The sequence below is a fragment of the Crassostrea angulata genome, chromosome 7 (assembly GCF_025612915.1).
Source record: "Crassostrea angulata isolate pt1a10 chromosome 7, ASM2561291v2, whole genome shotgun sequence".
NCBI classification, from domain to species: Eukaryota; Metazoa; Mollusca; class Bivalvia; order Ostreida; family Ostreidae; genus Magallana; species Magallana angulata.
The window spans coordinates 58532398-58552399 of NC_069117.1; the positions used below are offsets into that span (position 1 = coordinate 58532398).

Genomic DNA, 20002 nt, shown 5'->3' on the forward strand with positions numbered 1-20002 from the left:
GATCGCTATTTATTAGAACGTCAGATTTCCAAAGACGAGAAGCATATGTATACTGAAATTATATTATTATATTGAAAATCAAACTCTGTAAAATCATTAAAATTCGTGGTGGTCAATTTTTCATTTTTTCTACTGTTAGTTCCCCAGCGATCAGTGTTGGACTTTGGGTAGTTGTGTCAAACAGCAATGTGACGTAGAAACTGTCTATATCATTGCTAGCCACTCAGTCATGGCTCTTTGAAATCAACAAGATTTGTCTGGCTTTTGAGCTAAGACTACGCAATCAGTGCATATTTCGCTTGAAACCGCGTCATTTTAACTTGTTTTGACGCAAGAAATTGATAGCTACGACCAACCGAAAGTCCAAGATCTTGTTAAAATAGTTCTAATTGACGAAGGAATATTTCGATCTTTAGGACAGATCTTGTAAAAAAAACGAAGCCTGCATATCAACGATCCAGTAAAATAAGGAGAACATTCGGTACGAATGAAATATTTCCAGAATGCCTATCGTCTTTCAAAATAATGTTTAATAAGATTTTTTTCTCCTTTTTAAGAATATATTTAATTGAACATAGATATCTAGATTAAATAACTTTTAATTGGAAAGTCAAGAAAATGTTTCATTTTCCACATAATTTACTTATAAATCGATAAGTACGGGGAAATATTATCATTTATTTATATTAAATCAATCTAAAAAGGACACTCAAGACTTAAATACATGATCTTGACCATATAAGAAACGTAAATCTGAATATTAATAACAAAGTGCCGTTCATTTGTCAGTTTTGAAATCAAATATTATAATGATTGTACATGTCTTTGTCTATGGTAGATGTTTTAATGGTTTTTATCCGAGGATAATATATAAGGATCACCATAATGACAAACTATTGGAGTTATTGTTTCCAACAAATAAACACTGAATCACCATGACCCAGGAATCACTAGCGTTTAAATAAAGTCTGTGTGTTGTCAACTAGATTTAGTTTAAAATTAAACACCATAAAAGGATTTAATAAAACTAAAACACTCATAAAAACGTTAAATGTGTTTGTGTTAATATTCTGAAATACTTGCGTTATTTCCCTTCAACCGACTGTTTTCGATTTTTTTTTTGCCCTTTCCCTAGATACAACCGTAGTAGCTGTATGATATTATTGTATTCTTCTTACACTAGTTTGTTTATTTCTCAAAATACATATAACCGATAGATCTTGGCCGAGTAAAAATGATTCACTCATATTTAAAAACGTATTATAATAATAATAATAATACATTTAACAATTTAAATTGTTAAGGATAGTTTTAAATTCATTTTTAATCTTAAATGAAGCACTAGTATGTTTATCATCCCAACAGAGCATGCGCAGATGTTTAGGGTTGATTAAAAAAAATTCAATTCACTTAGTAAACTTCAGGAAAAAAACCCCCAAAACAACAACAAAAACAACAACAACAAAAACACCCCGGGGAAAATGTCTTGATCTGCGCATGGATAGTATGGGGATCGTATGAAAAGCTGAAAAAAAAGAATGATTAAGGATTGGAAAGGGGGGGGGGGGTAGCCGAATAGTCTGATAACCGTGTTGATAATTAAAATCTGCAGAATTACCCCCATTGACTAATAGAATTGCTGGCTACCTGGATAGTTGTGGCCCATTAAGGACTCGTTGAATCCGGTTTGAGTTGATGACGCAGGTGAAAATGTCCTATTACATCACAACATTTTATTGACAAAATAACCCAGTCATAATAGACAATAATTGGGCTTTCTTATGGTTTACAATAAGTAAGCTATATATAATATTTCATATGTACAAGATTTTTTTTCAATATCATAGCATCATGAATACAATAATGTCTCCCCTCTTTTCGTAACAGAAATGTTTTTTCTTTAAATTTACATTACTTAAATAATTCTTCATTTTTTTTTCACTTTACGTTACTACGTGGGTTGTGTGTTAAATTTAGCGAGCAAAGTTTATTTAACAAAATTGCCCATTCGTGCGCTGTCTTCGCTGATGCGACAACAAAGGGGTCAGGGTGATATAAATTACACACTCGCCCTCTTTACGAGTGGGCCCAGGTTTAACAACATCATTCACATAATGAGAATTATCTATCAATCCATTAAAATCTCCAACTTTTATTGATGTGTCAATGTTGGGGTTACATATTACAGCGAGTCATTTCCGCGTTTGAGAAGTCTCAAGCTGGGCTCCTTAAGGGGAACGATTTTAACATCAAATTGTCTTGCCTTTGTTTTATTAAACACTTTTAGACAAATCAAGATCAAATGTATGTATTTATAATTTTTAAGAATTTAACAAATTGAGACTGATAAAGAAAATGATATTGCGGTCAGCATCGATACCAATTTAGCCCGGGGACAGAGTGTGGGGGACTAGGAAGAGACCCCCAGAAAGGACACAGGTCACTTGAAGCGTATCCCATTCTGTCTCTCCCACTTCATGTACGTGCAACAGAAATCAACGTAGAAATACTCATTTGCAGTGAACTCAAAAAGAAACCTCTAGTGAATTGATTCTTCCTTTCTTTTGATAGACTTTGTGAAGGAGGCGTGGAGTTTGACCCTGGTCAATGAGTCTGTCAGTGACCCCAATAATCGTATACTTACACTGACTCAAATCCGCCTGGATATAGCGGCTCATCAGACATCACGGACTTCGTGAGTACTATGGAGCAAAATACGTTCACCGCCTTAATTCTATTTTCTGTGTTTTTTGGGGGATCTATAGCTCAGACAGGTAAGAAATAATTGTGGAATTGTAAGAAGGGCGTCAGATGTTTTTACTATATACTTTGATATTCTCCGGCGGTTGCCTCTCATATACTTATGTTGATTGTACTTTAGTTAAAGACTCCATTAGCAGATAAACCATCTCGCCAAAACATAAACAGTTATCTGCACAAAACATCGACATTAATGGAATGTAAAGGACACTCTGGGGTATTTAGCATATTTAACCCCATATTTTGATGTACATCCCGAACTTAAACTGACACAAACTGATTTACAACTGTATCTGACATTTAATGAATTGTGTCTGTAGGCTATTAGCGATCATTAATTCTAACGAAAAGAGACACCCGAATCTAAGTGTAGAAGAAAGCCCTTTCAACACAACTGGGCACATTAACCTGGCATTAGCGACAGGGACAAGCGGAGGCAAGGCGAGGGTGGGGGTCGGGAATTACGGTCATCAAAGGGTGTGGTTTTCTGTATTCTTTATCATCAATCAATTTTTTGGCTGAAAAAAATAATGATTGATTTTTTTTTATCATTATAGTTTTCTATAATATGCTGTAAAAAATGTCAACGATACGTCAAAATAGATATAGACTCAGAAGTTTTTTTTTATCTTAGAATGCTTCAACGGGAAATTTTTCAGTATAAGTGTCCACAAAAGTAAAAAAAAACTTGGAACTATTAACAAGTATATTAAAAAAGTTAAATGATAAAAAAAATTATCTTCATATTTTAAACTATAATGGCATGTTATTATCATATAACTGTAATAAAAAAAAGAGCTGTCGAGTGCCCAGTGGAGGATGTGTATGGACTTGATACACGAATCCTGTTCTCTACCAGCCGATGTCACGGGCTTTATACAAAGTCATGCAGCCCTTAAAATGTATATTATCATATAGAATTCTTAAAGAAGGTTGATTAACTTGTAGATTTACTGACTATGTTTACCCGCCCGTAAACTGAAAAAAATTAAATAATAACGATGACCAACCCCCCCCCCCCCCCCCCAAAAAAAAAATGAAAATTGCCACGTCATGGATGATATTACATGTACGAAACACTGATAATCTTAGTCAAAAATGTAATTATTACTAAAGAAGTAAACTTTTTAAAAAATCAATAGATAAAACGTTCAACTATTTCAACGTAACAGCGACATTGTAGAGTTATTCCCTATCCCTCTTTGTGGAAATGTTTGCATTGAAAGAAACTCAGCTTATTTAACTGAAAATTTTTATAATATACCATGATTAAAAATTGTGTAATCTTTTGCTTTCCACTAATTGGAACCCTTAACTTGATTTTAGCTTGATCCCCCCCCCCCCCTTTCTCTGTGTCACAGTATTACATGAAGCAAGTACACAATAATTTTAGACGACACATTATGTGTTAAGGAAGACATCACAGTAAATAATAACAACCACTGGGGACAACCGACTAAAGGCTCCAGGATCGTGAAAGTCAGAATTGCAATCCCCTTCCAAATGCTAATTACCATAGATTGCCACTTGTAACGTGTAGTAGCAACAAGATAGGGACACAATTCTTAAACATATTTCTAGTAAACTGTATACAAATTCTGAATTAACCAATCTGACACCTATTTTGACAGAAATTGCTTCTGATAAGAACAAAAAAAAATAGTCATAACGATACCTTTATCAATTCCATTTCACAAGCAAACTTAATTCCGTTCACTTTTTATATTTATCTATTAAGCACTGACTCAGTTTTTGTTTCCATTTTCTCGTTAAGAGATCAATTTTAAGTGACCAAAAAGTGAGATGGGATTTTACCCGCAATTATTCTTGTACCAACATTTTTTTTAGCTGTTTTCCGCGACATTTATTTTTGTTCATGTCTATACATTCACAGAAAAAAATGTCACATTTTGAAGTCTTTGCTGTAAGAAACATGTAACTTGTGTGTATATTTCAACTTAAGTTTTTTTTGTATATCTATTTTTAACCGGAATAGAATTCATTAATTTGATCAAAATACATGTATAATAATAACAAGGTTGTCTGCTCAAATGTTTTTTTGAAGACTTGTGAATTTATATTCAAATTAATACTCTTCCCATATATAATTCTCAGTGTATGTAAATTGCGCATGTCCTTAGCAAGAATCTCTATTAACATAAATTGAAAGCAACTCGTGTTTAAAGTTTACGTAGTTTACTCATATATCTTATATGTTTTTTTTTTAGTCCCAGTGACCACCTACGTCACGACACCCAAAGTAGTGGAGGCTAAGCTTGGGGAGGAGGCTCGTTTTTACCTGACCTACACCACCCCCGACAACTCCTCAGAATTCACCGTCTCTCGGCTGGGCGCCAATGGCACCGAAGAAATCCTCAGGGTGGTTGACCTCACCGTCACCACCAACGCAAATTGGACGATGGCAGCAAACGTCCAAACCGGCGCCGTGGACGGGGACACACGGCGAGTCAACGTCACCATCTACCGGACGGACTTCGTGACCCACGAGGGGGACTACGTCGCCATGGTGACGGGGTCAGATGGGGCGGCCCAAGACCTGTTTACGATCAGAACTCTCGGTAAGGGGTCGTTATTACTATGTGATTACAAAGCAAACATTTTGGACTCTCGGTGTACGTTCAAAGACATCCAACCTCGATCAAGTACGGTCCTAGTTTTAATTGACAAACAAAATTTATTGTACCTCTTGTATCAGGTTTGACTTTAGGACCATTTAAAGTATATCAATAAAGACACAGTTTTCAAATATTTCAAGTAAGTAACTCAGTTCCTAAAAGAAGAATATGTTTACATTGATAAAAGTACGAGACTTGATATCAATATTGAGAAAATCTATGCAAAAGAGAATGTTGAACTGTTTGTACAATACTTCGGTTACATCTATTTATATTCGTTGAGCATCATTTTCAGTGGATTGTGTTGTTGTCTTTGAAGTGTTCATTGTCCATGAAATGACGTATCTTGAATCTGTGATTTTCATTAAGTCCATGAAAACTGATGCCCACAAATATTAATAAGTTACAAAAAGAAGACAACGACAAAAAAAAATAGTTCCAAGAACACTGTCATTGAAAAAAACCAAACAAACAACAGTATCTTGAGTGTAATTAAGATAAGACAAGCGGTGAAATGGATCTATCTTTATTGTTACAGCTTCTCCCGAACAGCTCAGCCTATCAGTCTCAAGCAGAGATGTGAGTGAAGGAACACCCATCCAATTCACCTGTAGTGGAAATACCGGCAGACCGGAACCCGTCGTCCACCTTCTGCAGCGAGAGACTTATAACGGAGCCAATCAGAATGCGACATTTCACCGTGTCCTGTCCGACACCAGCTCCAGTGGGTCGTTCCTGGAGAACGGAACCTTCAGTCTCTCTCACAACTTTACCTGGACTCCTACCTGGCAGGATAACTTGGTGGAGTTCCGGTGCGACATCTCCTACAACATTGGTTTGGGTACTGCACTGTCGTCTGCCCAGAGCAATCAAATCACTCTCAATGTCAGTAAGTTGTTGATACAAATCACACACAGGGACTGACCATCATTAACTCTGACTAGAATATTGATCTTGTTTTTTTTTCATTGGCTACAATGTTTACCCGATAGTTCAATTGGACAACTTTTAATACATATGTAAATTTCCTGTTATACAAAATAAGCTAGTCATTAAGAATCTTGTGAATTCTTTTTCTGTTTAAATGTACTTGAGTTTTGGTCTCGTACACTTAAGACCCCAGTCTCAGTGACAGATGACCATGGTCTTACAGACTGAAGATCCTAATCTCAAAGACTCACGATCATGTTGTCGTAGACTGATGATCCAGGTCACAATGCATGACTATTAGACGTTGTTGAACAACGATCATGTAAACGGCAGTATCAGTTTTATTAAGTATTAATTAAAAAAAAATAGTAGTATATCTGAACATTGTATTATTTACTGAAGAACTGTCTTATTTTTGAACAAACAGCGAATGTGACTTTGAGTTTTCTCTTCAATATTTTAGCATCCACAAAGATAATTCAAATTGAAACCAAACCACAAATTGTTAGATACAAAGAGGAAGATCTGGTTGTCGTCTGCACTCTCAACAAGCCTGAAACACTGCAAAATCTGTTCTTCCTACAGCTAAAGAGGAGATCCCCATCTGGCACCTTAAACAATGTGGTGTCTGTTACTGGTGCTACGATACAATGGCAGGACCAAACCTTACAGAACAGAGCCAACGTGACGGGAACAGTCGCCTCCCCGCCCACTGCGCACCTAAGTATGGTCATCCGTAAAGACAGCGTCCAGTGCCCTCTCGACTTCACGGAGTATGAGTGCAGTTTATCAGGATTTGGAACTGGTGCCACCGGCGCGTTTTCTGAAATCACATACCCGGTCAAGGTTTCTTACACGGGTAGGTATCGCTGGTTTTTTGCTTCATTGAAGTTACCATTCTTCTTTTTTATCATTCATAAGTGATAACAAGCAATGTTTTATTTCGTTGATTCAGTACAACCCATGTTGATTGAAACTCCAAAGGTCAGGGAAGCGGGATCAGGAGTGGACACCAGTCAGAGAGAATTCAGAAATGGAACAGTCATAGAACTCACGTGTACTGGTCAGATTGGAAGTGACCAAAATGCTGTAGGTCATTACTCAAATACGATTTTAAAATACCTAGTGTTTTGGCCATGAATTTGATGAAATGATAACAAATCTAAAATCTTAGAATCTAAATCTAAGAAAAAATCTAAGAAGATTTAACATTTGATTTGTTTGTAGACTATCCGGTGGTGTGCTAAGACAGCTGGTGCCCCGACTTTCACCGGGCTGTCGAACGCAGCTGTCCACTCTATGACCACTTCCGGTCCAAACTGCCAGAACATCCGGTCCAGTACCGTGACCTACAATATCACCAGTAGCGACATCCGGACAGAGATCTTGTGCGAGTCGGGGTACTCAAGTCAGTGCAATTCAGGAACTGCAAAGCAGTTTGTGACCATCTCACTAGGTACGTCAAGACTCAATAGTTCATGATATATCCAAATGTGTAGTGCAAAGAGTGTGTATTAGTATATTTGTTCACTTTGAAGGTCCATGTCAGTTTGCTTTGTTCCAATATGTTAATTTTTTGTTTTTCAGTTTAGTCAAAATTTGAATCTTAATGCTACATAAATCATGAATCTTAATGCTAATTTACTATATTGAAATTTGAAATTCATAGGCTAGGCAAGACAAGGTTTAAAACAATTAAACTTTTTATGGCAATCTTTGACAAAACTTAAAGGCAACCTACATTGCTCTAGTCATTGAACTAAAAATAGCTGGGATATTTCCAATATGCTAGGATTGGTGGTCATCCTGTCTGACGTCCAGTAGATTGTTCGGCTGTGACTTAAGATTAGACAAAGGGAATGAGGTTTTCCTCGCTTGATTTCATAACTGTATCGTTTTTCGGTAAATCAACAAATAGTAAAATTCAGGGTTTTTTTCGATCAACAAAGTAACTTAAATTTGCCTTAAAGTACAATATTCACCTCGCCCTTATGGTTCGGGGAATATTGTACTTTTCGGGTATCTAAATCATTGTAGTGACCTTAAAAAGCAGCAATATTTGTAAAAGGTTCTACGTATAAAAGTATCTGAGAAGTCTTCTACTTGATCCTTGTTTATCGTTAGCTACAGTGCTCTCATAAAGGACTGTTGAATTTATAGCCTGCTTCTATGGTTGGAAATATGGATTGTATTTGACTTACTGGAGGTGGTTTTGATTTTTTTTTCTGATGTTTATTAGCAGTGTTTTTTACCCTGTGTTTATTAACTTGGGATTCTCTGCGTATTGTGTTTGTTGGCATTTTCTAACTGCACCGATCTTGATCCCGACTCAGAAGCAGCGATTAGTAAAGGCTTCCTTTGGTCATCCACAAGTAATTTTGTATCATTTTTTGTGTTATTGATTTAAAAAATTGATGTAAATAACCACATCGGGATCGTGATATAGTTCATTTGTTATGGATTTATATGCTTTTTAGACCTAACTAAAGGTAAGATTTGTTATTAGATAGATCTAGTTTACAATGATAGAGTTACACTACCCGTTAACTGCATGGCCCCCGTTAGCGACTAATAGGGACTTGAATTCGTCCACCATAACAATAGATGGTTTAGAGAATCAAATAGTACCTAACGTTAAAAAGAACTTGAAAAGTCTCAAAACAGCTTGTTGGAAATGTTTTATGAAATACCTCAACCATGTGAAGCACTAATAATACATTAACCATTGAATTACCGGGTTTATGTAATTCAAGACACCCCGATTTATTACATAACCGAAAACTACTGTAAGATACCTTAACCCTTCTTTGACTTAGTACATGCTTTTGAGACATTGCTTCCCGACTGAATATTGTACTAGTTAAACAACCTTTGAACAACACTGTAAAACAACCATCCTACCAATATCAAGTTGTGAAATAAATCATAATTCTAACCCTTACCTTACCTTTGACCAGTAATGTAAAACACCAGCAACCTTACTAGCACCAAGTTCTGAAATACACAAACATCCTTACTTATTTCTAGTTCTGTAATAAACCAACAACTTTACCAAAATTGAGTAAGGAAATAACCGAACACCCTTTTCATCATTTAGAATCCTACACTAAACTTCACAATTGTTATTGTTTCAGCAATACAGCTGTACACCTACTTGTACAATCTAATCATTGCTCAATCGCCTTTTTGACAGTGCTTGGGAAATCACATTAAATGCATTTACTTAAAACAAAATATTTATATCTATAAGAAATTGGAGTCGCTTCCATTTGCTTAAAGTACTAGCTAAGCAGAAAAATGCTTCTTTAAAAATGTATTTCAAAGTAAATATTGAATTTATTAAAGAACCCTATTCTTTATAAGAATAGATAATAACATTACATTTATTTCCATGTTATGAAACATTGAGGTAGTTGTCATGTACACATACGCAATGCTTTTGAGGTTGTTTTTCTTACTAGAAAAGCTAAAAAAGTTGCGATTGCACCAGTACTTTGACCTATCTCAAACAAAACAATCCATGTCCAGTACTACTACGGTTCCAAAAATTACCAGGACAGGGAAAAACCATTTCTTTTACCCATAACTTTAACGAATTTTGAAAATTTCGTCATCGGGAAGAAATGTAAAATGACATTATATACCCGATTTCATTTTATACCGAATTTCATATAGCGAATGAATGAGCTATGAACTAATGATAGAGTAGCCTTGGCTTTGGATTCCCTTTAATATCATTGTAATATTGACAATGTTACCTGATTTAAACATATTTTACTCATATATTTTCACTCTTTTTGTATTACCTTAAGTGTCAAGTATTGTTTTTTGTAACTGATGAGGTGATACTAAAGACTTTTTCTTACAGATCTTCCATCTTCGACAACTTCGACGACACCTGAAGGTATGCAAATCTGTTAATTAAAAAGATCTTTGACCAATAGTGATCAACTTAAGCAGGCAGTGGAACTTTGTTTATTTTAAGTATTGTCTCCTAAAGTATAGACTTATTGTATTCGGAAAAAATAACGACTCTGAGCTTTAATCTAGCTGTTGACCATCGCCTCAAGTTCTTTTCTAAGAAAAACGACGGGAGGTCTTGTTCAGATAACATTTTTTAATGAACGTTTTATGATGAGGTCAACAACTGTGAAAATGAATAAAATAATTAAGTCTACAGGTATACGTTTTTACACTACATTAATTGTATAAGCTGCTATCACTACGACAATTTTTTTTCACATGCCTTTTCGTTTGTTGTCTGCAATAGTCACCACGCCATCCACTACCACTTCTACGACCACTCGCAAGGTGGTTACTCAAGGTCAAAACACCGGTAAATCCTGCACCTTACACGTGCCTCATATTGCGCTTTGTATACCGATGTGTACATGTGTTGTATCATATAATAAACAGAAAATATATATACACTGAATTATTTAATCATTTAATCAACGATTCGCTTGTGTAGGGTATTTATTCCTGCAAGTATGCTTACTTTACCAATGAGAGATTATGTATATTTCCTTTTGATAAACGATTTGGTTAAAAGCCGTGTTTGTCTTTTAAATATACTCTTTACAAAATTTGTAGCAACACTATAATCCAATGATAAGAGACTCGTGAATTTATACCTATCTTATGTTTAGCAGGTACGCAATAAAACTGACACTTGTGCAAAATAAAAACAAGCAGATATATATGTATGCAATGTAAACTGCTACATGCAATGTAGATACATAAAGACAATACTCTATAAGAGACGGTTTATAAATATGTTCCACATTCAATCCTCTCTTTAACATCATTTAGATCATTGTCTTGCAACACACTGGCTTTATATCAGAACTCTTGCTTAAGTGCCATGCATTTCTTGACATGCTAGTAGAACCACATCTAATTGTGCAAATATATAAACGTAATTTTCCTGCCCAAAATAGAATTAAAATGCAAATGTGAACAGCAAACAAAATGTACCATTTTGAACTACAATCGCTCTCCTTATATTGTAATGTGAGCCTTTCACGTTTAGGTATTTTTAATCGTATTTTTAATCGTAACTTTCACAAAGTACCCACAATAAGCCATTTCTGTGGTACAGTTGTGTGTAACTTAATAATTTGATTCATATAAAAGTTATTCTTTATTTTTATTGAAGGTGAGCAAGGTAGGGAGATGTAAAGTAAAAAATTGGGAAAAAGTATTTTATATGATTGTACATGTATAATATTATTTCAATAGTTTTCAGAAATTATAAGTATTATGGCAACTGGTGTGTTTAAAACTCTTAACATTAAAAATTATCGCCAATATTTACCATAGTCATTATATTCACAATGTTTTAGCAAAATGTTTTATTCATTCAAATATATTGCTTTGTTTATAATTAGGGGATGGTTTTCTTCACAGAACTAAATTGTTGGAAATGTTTTATAAATTATTTAATATCATTTTAACTGAAGTTTTCGTAACCCGTTTTGCATTTATGACATAATGTAATTCTATATTTCCACACAATAGTATCTCCTATAAATTAAATTTCTTTTTGTAAGTTGAATTGCAGTGTAATTCTTTTATACAAAAATGCATCATACATATCTTTCATCCTTTATTAAATTTATAAATTAATTGTATTGTTATCGGATACTAATAGTTATCAAAAATGTACTTTGCTCTTTGTAACAAAGTGCTTATTAACTCAAAAAAGGCCTTTGAATTGGTTTCAATTTTTTGGTTTACAAATTGATCAAATGTATTTATATAATCCCCATTTCTTATCATATCCACGATACAAAATATTAGTTAACTGTTTAAAAGATATTGATCTTTTCTGAAATTTTATTTTTAAAATTATAAAAACTAAAAATCAAATATTAAATTAAATGTAACGATTTCTGTCTGACTATATATCATTTTGATATAAATGTGAAAACAATTACTGGCAATATTAAGAAGAGTATCAACTTCATGCCTAATTACATGATTGTTACATATCAAGGTGAGTTTACCTGTTGTACGTTACAGCTGAATCAAACACTGGATTGATTGTGGGCGCGGTGGTGGGCGGGGTCGTAGTCCTGATCGTGATCATTCTGGTGCTTGTTTACTTCCTGATTCTGAGAAGGAAGTCGGCGGGAGAATCTTGTAAGTTTTTACAACATTTCTTAACCATCTTACTATTAAAATTATTTTTATTAGCACAACAATAGGCATGCAATATGTGTTGATCAGTTTTTTATGAAGTCTTAAATAGACACAATATTTGTAAAATATTTGTAAATTGTGGTAATTATGTGGGGGTTTTTTAATTTGAAAACAACATAAACAGTGAAATATGTTGTCAAATGCAAAAGATAAGATGATAATTATTATTTTTTTCAAAACAATCATAACGTGACCAAATTTGATATTGATTATATCTGAAATATAATGATTGTAAGCATTAACGTTCTTGAGCTTGAATTCTGTCATCTTGTCCTTAACCAGTATAGTACTGTTCAGCAATACTCATAATGCTATGATAAACATTTCTATTCTTATGTTAACATCATTGTTTTACTCAGCTACAGATCTTTCAAATGGTAAATATTCTGTATATACAAATAAAGAAAGTTAGTAAGATATCTCGCATTTCACTAACCATCTCACAATTATAATACCTCTGTTAGATCCAATAATTGTTGTGTTCATCACAAGAGTTACCCTATCGTTGCCTTAAACTCCGTTATAACCACATATCTTTTCAACCATTTTTTCTTTTTACATTTCACGCATGCTCTTGTGTGATATCACTGTCAAAATAAGACAGCATGCTTTTAACTCGATCTGTTGAAAATTGTATTTCCAAAATTTAAGATCATCTTTCTATGATCTTAATGATGATCAACCGTATGAGTTTTCAACTATTTTACCATCATAACGATCATATCACTTATGACCATCCTGTCCAAAAATCTTTGCTTATGTTGTTGCATTCCGTATGTTACTCCTTTAATCATACTTTTTTATCTCAATATTTTACTTAACGTGTTAAAAGATATTTCATTTTTGCATAATTTGATATGAACTTCATTTTTCTTATTTTTTTTCCAGACAATACGACAAAAGCCTCTTCAAAGTAAGTGATTGGTTCTTCTTGAAATTAGAAATAAAATATTTAAGGAATGATCTGTCTCTTTAAATAATAAGTTCTTTCCTCTTCTTTTCCGGGTATTTTTGATAAATTTCTTTTTTAAAAATACGCATACACTGTTCACCAATTGGTATTATGAATTCAGCATTGTAGTCCGTAGTTGTTAGATTACCATTAAATTTGAATAGTTGTTTAATGGGAATGTTATCAGGTTTTCATGCACGATTATTGGATTAAAAATTACGATGTTTGTAGATCTAGCTCAGGAGGATCCACAAATAATCAAATACCTGAAATAAAGATACAGGTGAGTTTATGATAACCACTTAACCTTATGATGCACGGCATGCAACGACAAATATTTATGTTGGCATTTATATTCACTGTACTTATAATATATATTTATGCATTGTTTTCTATGTTTTCATATTAACGTATCTTTTAAAGTCACTTAAGATTTTTTTAAAAAACGATCGAGGTAAAGAAAGTAAAATCAACTTGAGATGAAGTAAAGATAAAAGTTATAGAATCACATTTTCAAATTACATCTATGTTGAAGGAATTTTACTCCCTTGTACATATAAAAACTATATTGAGAAGTTAATGAATCAACAGACAATGTTAACACAGATAATTTTGAAAATAATGTGACAATTTCTTTTAACTTTTTTGTTGATATTACGTGACAAAGGTTAAACATCCAAGAAAAAAAATTAAATGATGAATTATAAAGAATCAAAGCTCTAACATGTTTGAATATGAAATAAAATGAGCTTTTTACAACATACGTAATACATGTAGCCTTATGTATTATTATTTTTTATTGCATATTTTAATTAAATGTCTACAATGTTCTTGTGTGTGTGTATATATATATATATATATATATATATATATATATATATATATATATATATATATATATATCACGAATATCTTTTTACTATTGTTCTATCATATGACTTTGTATTCAAGTTTTTATATAATCATTAATAGGGTACACAGGCTTTATAAATGATTTAAAACCAAGATATAAGTATAGATCTTCAGTTTAAAAATGAGAATTGAGTGTGTTGACTATGCATAATTCTTTGTGATTATCTCTGTTCTTTCATTTGGTGTTTTATCGTCGACATACCCTAGTTTTCTACCTATTTTTAAATGTCATAATAGTTCAATAACTTATTTTGATGTACCAGGATTAAATGACATTCACTCTTGTTAGTTCGGTGTAATAATGCTATACATGTATAAACTTAGACATGCAAAGTTTCAAAATGATTTGACATAGAAAGACAGCAAATAACTAATTCTCGGGAAAATTTTATAAGAATCAATGTATACTTACATTAAACGATATTTTATTCAAGAATATATTAATCATAAATTTGTACATGGCTATTCTTGTGATTATTTCCAGTTTGTATATTGCATACTTTTTATTGAATGTTTTGAAATCCAATGAATATTTGTATGAATTGTATTCAGAATTGTGTATACGTACTATGTGCATTAAACATATTTATTCCTACGTTTACCAACCTCAATGTATGCATTTATTGAGTCGTTTTTATGCTTTATTTTATTTACGAATCCATTTCACATTTGAACATAAATGATTTGAATTCCTTGCGAATAATACAAAACATATATATACCAATTTCGTGTTTGACTTCATTAATTATCATGTACAAATGTCAAAGCTTATTTCAACTAAAAACTAATTTAAGGATTTTAAAATTAAACGAAGTTTTATTGCCTCACGAGTACTTTATTTTCACCAGACTGTATTATACTTGAAAGAGTTGTTTTGTCATTTTAAAAAAGTACAATGATGTTTGCTATGAATATTTTGTTCAATAAAATTTATTATTATGATATGTCTACGGCAGGTGCTACTTTAAAAATTTAAAACCACACATGAATTGCCAATAGGAATCCAACTCTATTGGTTACACTGTATTGGTGTATTTGATATGGATACTTAAGGTGCTACATTAAAAAATTAAAAACCAGACTTGAAATGCAGAAAGAAAACCGCTGTATTGTTTACACAATCAAATGCTGTGCGAACTTAGTATTTTGGTGATGGTAGCACCTGCCATACAATCCTCTTTTTGACATTTTTGTTTTGGTCTTCGCAGAAAGCTGAAGAAGGACCAACGAAAGAGTTGAATTATGTAGACCTGGATTTGTCTCAGCCAAGTAAACCCGAAAGAAAATCCCGTGTGGTGGAAATTTGCAACACCGAATACGCAAGCGTGAATTTCGATCGCTGATAGTCCCAGAACCCTCTGTGTAGAAAAAAATCTCAGTAGAATTATTTTGTTTCAAAATCCGATCCTTATCTTTTTTCCGATATATTCTCTATTTTATTGTAAAAAAAAAAGACCTCGCTGGTTGATATCTTTGGGAAAAAATTATATAAAAGTCGTTCTTGAATGATACGGTCGTTTATATCTATATTACACTTGTATGTCTCAGAAAATGTTCCTAAATCTATTCCTGAAAATATTCCTGAATTAAGGTAACACTACCAAAGCCACAACCCTGTCCAAGACATAATCCTTGAATCTTTTTGAATAATTGCAACACTGATTCTTACCAAAAAAACCGCACAAGAAGTAAACAATACACGCAAATACAGCTGTGTGAGTTTAATCACCCTTATGGCTTTCAAATAGTCTTGTAAATATATGCACGGACATAGAATGAGTTACCAATAAGAAGTTCTTTCTCGTGTCATGATCTATCGACCGGACACGGAAAACAAATGGACTGTCTCTTGTGTGATCAACATTCATAATTATGTGTAATTGTTCAAAATGCAGTGATTATATGAATTTATTGTGCAAATAAGTCCATGTTATGTCTGATCATCTAGTGATGGGGTTATTAGAAATAAAAAAGGATATAATTTTCAGCTGTTTTATTGGATCTGTAGCCTCACTGGATGCTCAAATTTAAATTCAGTTTTTATATTATTTTTTTTTTTTGATGATTTGGCTTTAACACGAATATGTGATATGACTAAAAAACGCACACAGAAAAATAAAACAAATGATTTTTTATGATTATAAGAGAGTAAATCATTTGTGTTAAGCTTGTAAAATAGTCAACAATTTTTATGTTATTTTGATTCATTAAGATTAATTTACCACAACGTAATTTTTGTTTTACTACATTCTAAAGGAGATCATGTGGGCCACATTGCCCTTCAGTTTTGTATTAGTGTTATTCATTTACAACGGCATTATTTGATTTTATTCTGTTCTACATTAACTTGTTATGTATGTTCATTTTGTGAAATTAATTTGTTATTAAACCACTTTTTTGTTTTTTCATCAAAAATTGTTTTCATGTGTTATCAATAAATCATATTGAAATTAAAAGACAATGTATTGATGTTAATGGAGGGAGATTGAATTATAGTTTGATCAGTGCAAAGTTTTGTTAAATAATGAAATATATTATCGGATTCTGTCTATAAGAAAATGTTTCGCCCTGTGTTTTTGCTTTGAGGGCCCTTATTGTAAAAAGGAAAAAAAATATTGGTCCTGATTAAAAAATGCTACGTTTCATTTACCAGATCTGTGTAGGAATTAAGAATGGATGTAAATCTTTTTACACCTCTAATAGAGCAAACTGAAGACGCAGTGAAAATTTCCACATTTACAAAAATTAGAATTTTATGACTGTTATTCCCACTTATCAGTTTACTATTGATAAAGCAGATTAAGTGTAAAGATGTCGGTTTCGGCGATAAAGTTTTGATAGATATAAAGAAAAACGCAATTCTTGTAATTTCAAAAAGTGAATTTTTAAAATGTATGATGTTTTTCTGATCTAGCCGCGTAAGAAGACTAATAAGGAGGTCAAAGACACAGAGGGATATGATAACGAGGCTCTAGACGAGGAGCGGGCGGCTGGAACACAGAACGGAGCTAGAGAGTCAATGGGACTTAGCAATGGACACAGCAACGGGGTGGCAGACGAACACGTCAACGTCAGGATGTAAACCAGTAAGCCTTCCATCTCCATCTCTCTCTCTCTCTCTCACTTTGTTTTTTAGCTCATCTGAGCCGACGGCTGAAGTGATCTTTCTTATCAAGATCTGTCCACTGTCGACGTCGTCGTCGGCGGCGGCGTTGTCGTAAAATTTTTCATTTTCATCTTCTTCACCAGAACCACTAGGCCAGTAACAACCAAACTTTAAAAATTTGTTGGTATTTTCCAAAACCTTCTTCTCAAAAGCAATTTGGCCAGAAAAGCTTGAACTTGCGTGGAATCATCCTCAAGTAGTGAAGATTCAAGTTTGCTCAAATCATATTCCTGATAGGGTTGACCACAATTGTAGACGAATTCTTACTTAGGAATATGTTGAGAAAATCTTTAAAAATCTTCTCAAAAAATCATTTGGCCAGAAAAGTTGAAACTTGTGTTGAAACATGTTGAAACATCCTCATGTAGTGTAGATTCAAGCTTGTTCAAATCATGATCCCCGGGGTATGGTGTGACCACAATGGGGGTGGGGGTGTCAAACTTTTACATAGGGAGGTATAGAGAAAAACCCTTAAATATCTTCCTTAAAAACATTCAACCAAAAAGCTGGAACTTGTGTGAAAGCACAGGTAGATTAAAGATTGATCAAACCACAATTCCTTGAAGAAAGGGGGGCGGGTACAAAGGGGATAAGATATTAAATAAGAAAAATATTCTCACAGATACTAAAACAAAAAAGAGCTTGGTATTTACTATAACAAAATGTGGATAAAAATCTGCAGATTTTTTAAAGTTTGTGCAAGATCTACTGTACTTAATTCTGAAAATATTTTGATTTTGATGGTGTAATGCTGATTTGATCAGAGTTATTACTATTAATACTCAAACGAGCGCTATGGCCCATGGGCTTCTTGTTCTATATTAATCTAGATCCTGTTCTTTTTATTATTTTAACAAATCTTCTTGCTTTTCATTTGTTTAGTTTCTTTGGAACTACGCAAGCGAACATGATTGCCGTCTTGTCAATTGGCCAACACAGACTATGGACAATAAAGACTACAGGAAGTCCTTTCCCGTTCTTTGCCAGGGTCTTTCCTTTCGTCCTATTTTGGCACTAGTTTTTTACCATTTCAGTTGAATGAATGTGTCTTTTCATTTGAAAGGAATTTTTCCTATCTGTATTTCACTAACTATGCAACGTTGTTATTGAAATACAATGCAGATATAAATTTAAGAAAAACAAAGTCATACATGTAATTGAGTGCGACAAAAAACGACAGTTTTCAATTTCATTAAAAAAACTTGCAATACCTCAGTTATATGATAATCATTTTAGGCGTACTGTAAAATGTTATTATCAATCCCAAATTACCGATACCGAACTTCAAAATTTTGTAACAGAAAATGACGAATCACAATTTACTTTTACAAAATGATGACTAACACTTTTGTCTGTTGACAAAATCAAACGTGCCTTGCTCTTTATAAGCTAGAAAAAATGAGCATATACAATATTTGAAACATACAAACATAGTAACTGTTGCAAATAAGACGATCAAAAAAAGATTATTGCCATTATATTTACATTGGTTTTATACAAAACAAGTGCTATATTTTTGTGATACGCTATGTATTAATGATCATTCGTCGCTGTGCTTTTGAACATGGTCGTTGTTTAAATTTTGAAATTTGCCTCGAGACTCGGACATGTACAGTATCTTACACGTCTTTGAAATGGAAGTCCAAATATTTGCAAGCTTATGATAGATATGATGTAACAAATCAGATGTTGTGTGTTCTCTGTTGTCAAGTCAAAGAATTATTCAATTTTACTATTAATACACCAATGTATATATACTCGTTTAGTTTTTTGTTATTGTAAGTTTTTTTTCTACTTTTTTACTATTAAAATATCTGACGTATCAAACTTGTGGATTGGTCATTTTTTAAGAACATCTACATGTTCTCTATTGTCAAAGAATCATTCAATTAATAATTAATATCAGTGTATGTTATTTTATTTTGACTGTAATTTTTGTTTAAGTAAGCCAGTTACTGCACACCTCTGCAGTGCTTAGAATATGAATTACAAATCTAATCATTATTATTATTATTTGATGTATTCCATGTTTCACATCTTGTCATCCAATAATTTTATTTACTCACATATCTTTTGACATATTTTATAATTAATATTTATTCATCTATTACTCTTATATTTTATAATTAATGCTGTAACGAAGTTTTTACCTTTTTTTCTCACATTTACTTTGTCCGTTGTCCTATATCTCGATTTCACAGAAATCAGATTTTTAGTTTTACGAAGATGTTACTATCAATATAATGTGCCATTTCACTTCCGATTAATTTTTCTTACTAATTTACTAGTGTGTGCATGCTCATTATGTGTACGTAATTATTGACTTGATTACGTGAATAAATGCCTGTCACGTAAGCAAAATTTTTGTCGTGTTTTTAAACAAGCTATTTAAGCTGAATACTTGCTGCAAATTAAGCAAACACATTGAAAGGATTGAGAACA

The 20002-nt window shown here is 32.9% G+C and overlaps 1 protein-coding gene across 8 annotated transcripts; it reads left to right on the top strand.

Moving 5' to 3' along the window:
- The first annotated feature begins 2347 nt into the window (after window positions 1-2347).
- LOC128193164 (mucin-22-like) lies at window positions 2348-19912 on the top strand. Of its 8 annotated transcripts, XM_052866457.1 has the most exons (15): window positions 2355-2774; window positions 4989-5339; window positions 5935-6285; window positions 6790-7185; window positions 7282-7415; window positions 7554-7782; window positions 8804-8815; window positions 10195-10230; window positions 10597-10662; window positions 12351-12470; window positions 12890-12907; window positions 13419-13443; window positions 13714-13765; window positions 17309-17480; window positions 18443-19912. In XM_052866457.1, exons 1-14 carry the CDS (start codon window positions 2705-2707, stop codon window positions 17474-17476), a joined length of 2028 nt encoding a protein of 675 aa, XP_052722417.1. In that variant the 5' UTR covers window positions 2355-2704; the 3' UTR covers window positions 17477-17480; window positions 18443-19912. The 8 variants fall into 8 exon arrangements, with proteins under 8 accessions (XP_052722420.1, XP_052722421.1, XP_052722417.1 ...); XM_052866460.1 differs by lacking the exons at window positions 17309-17480; window positions 18443-19912 and adding an exon at window positions 15603-16175 and having other exon boundaries at window positions 2348-2774; XM_052866459.1 differs by lacking the exon at window positions 12890-12907.
- Window positions 19913-20002: the final 90 nt, after the last annotated feature.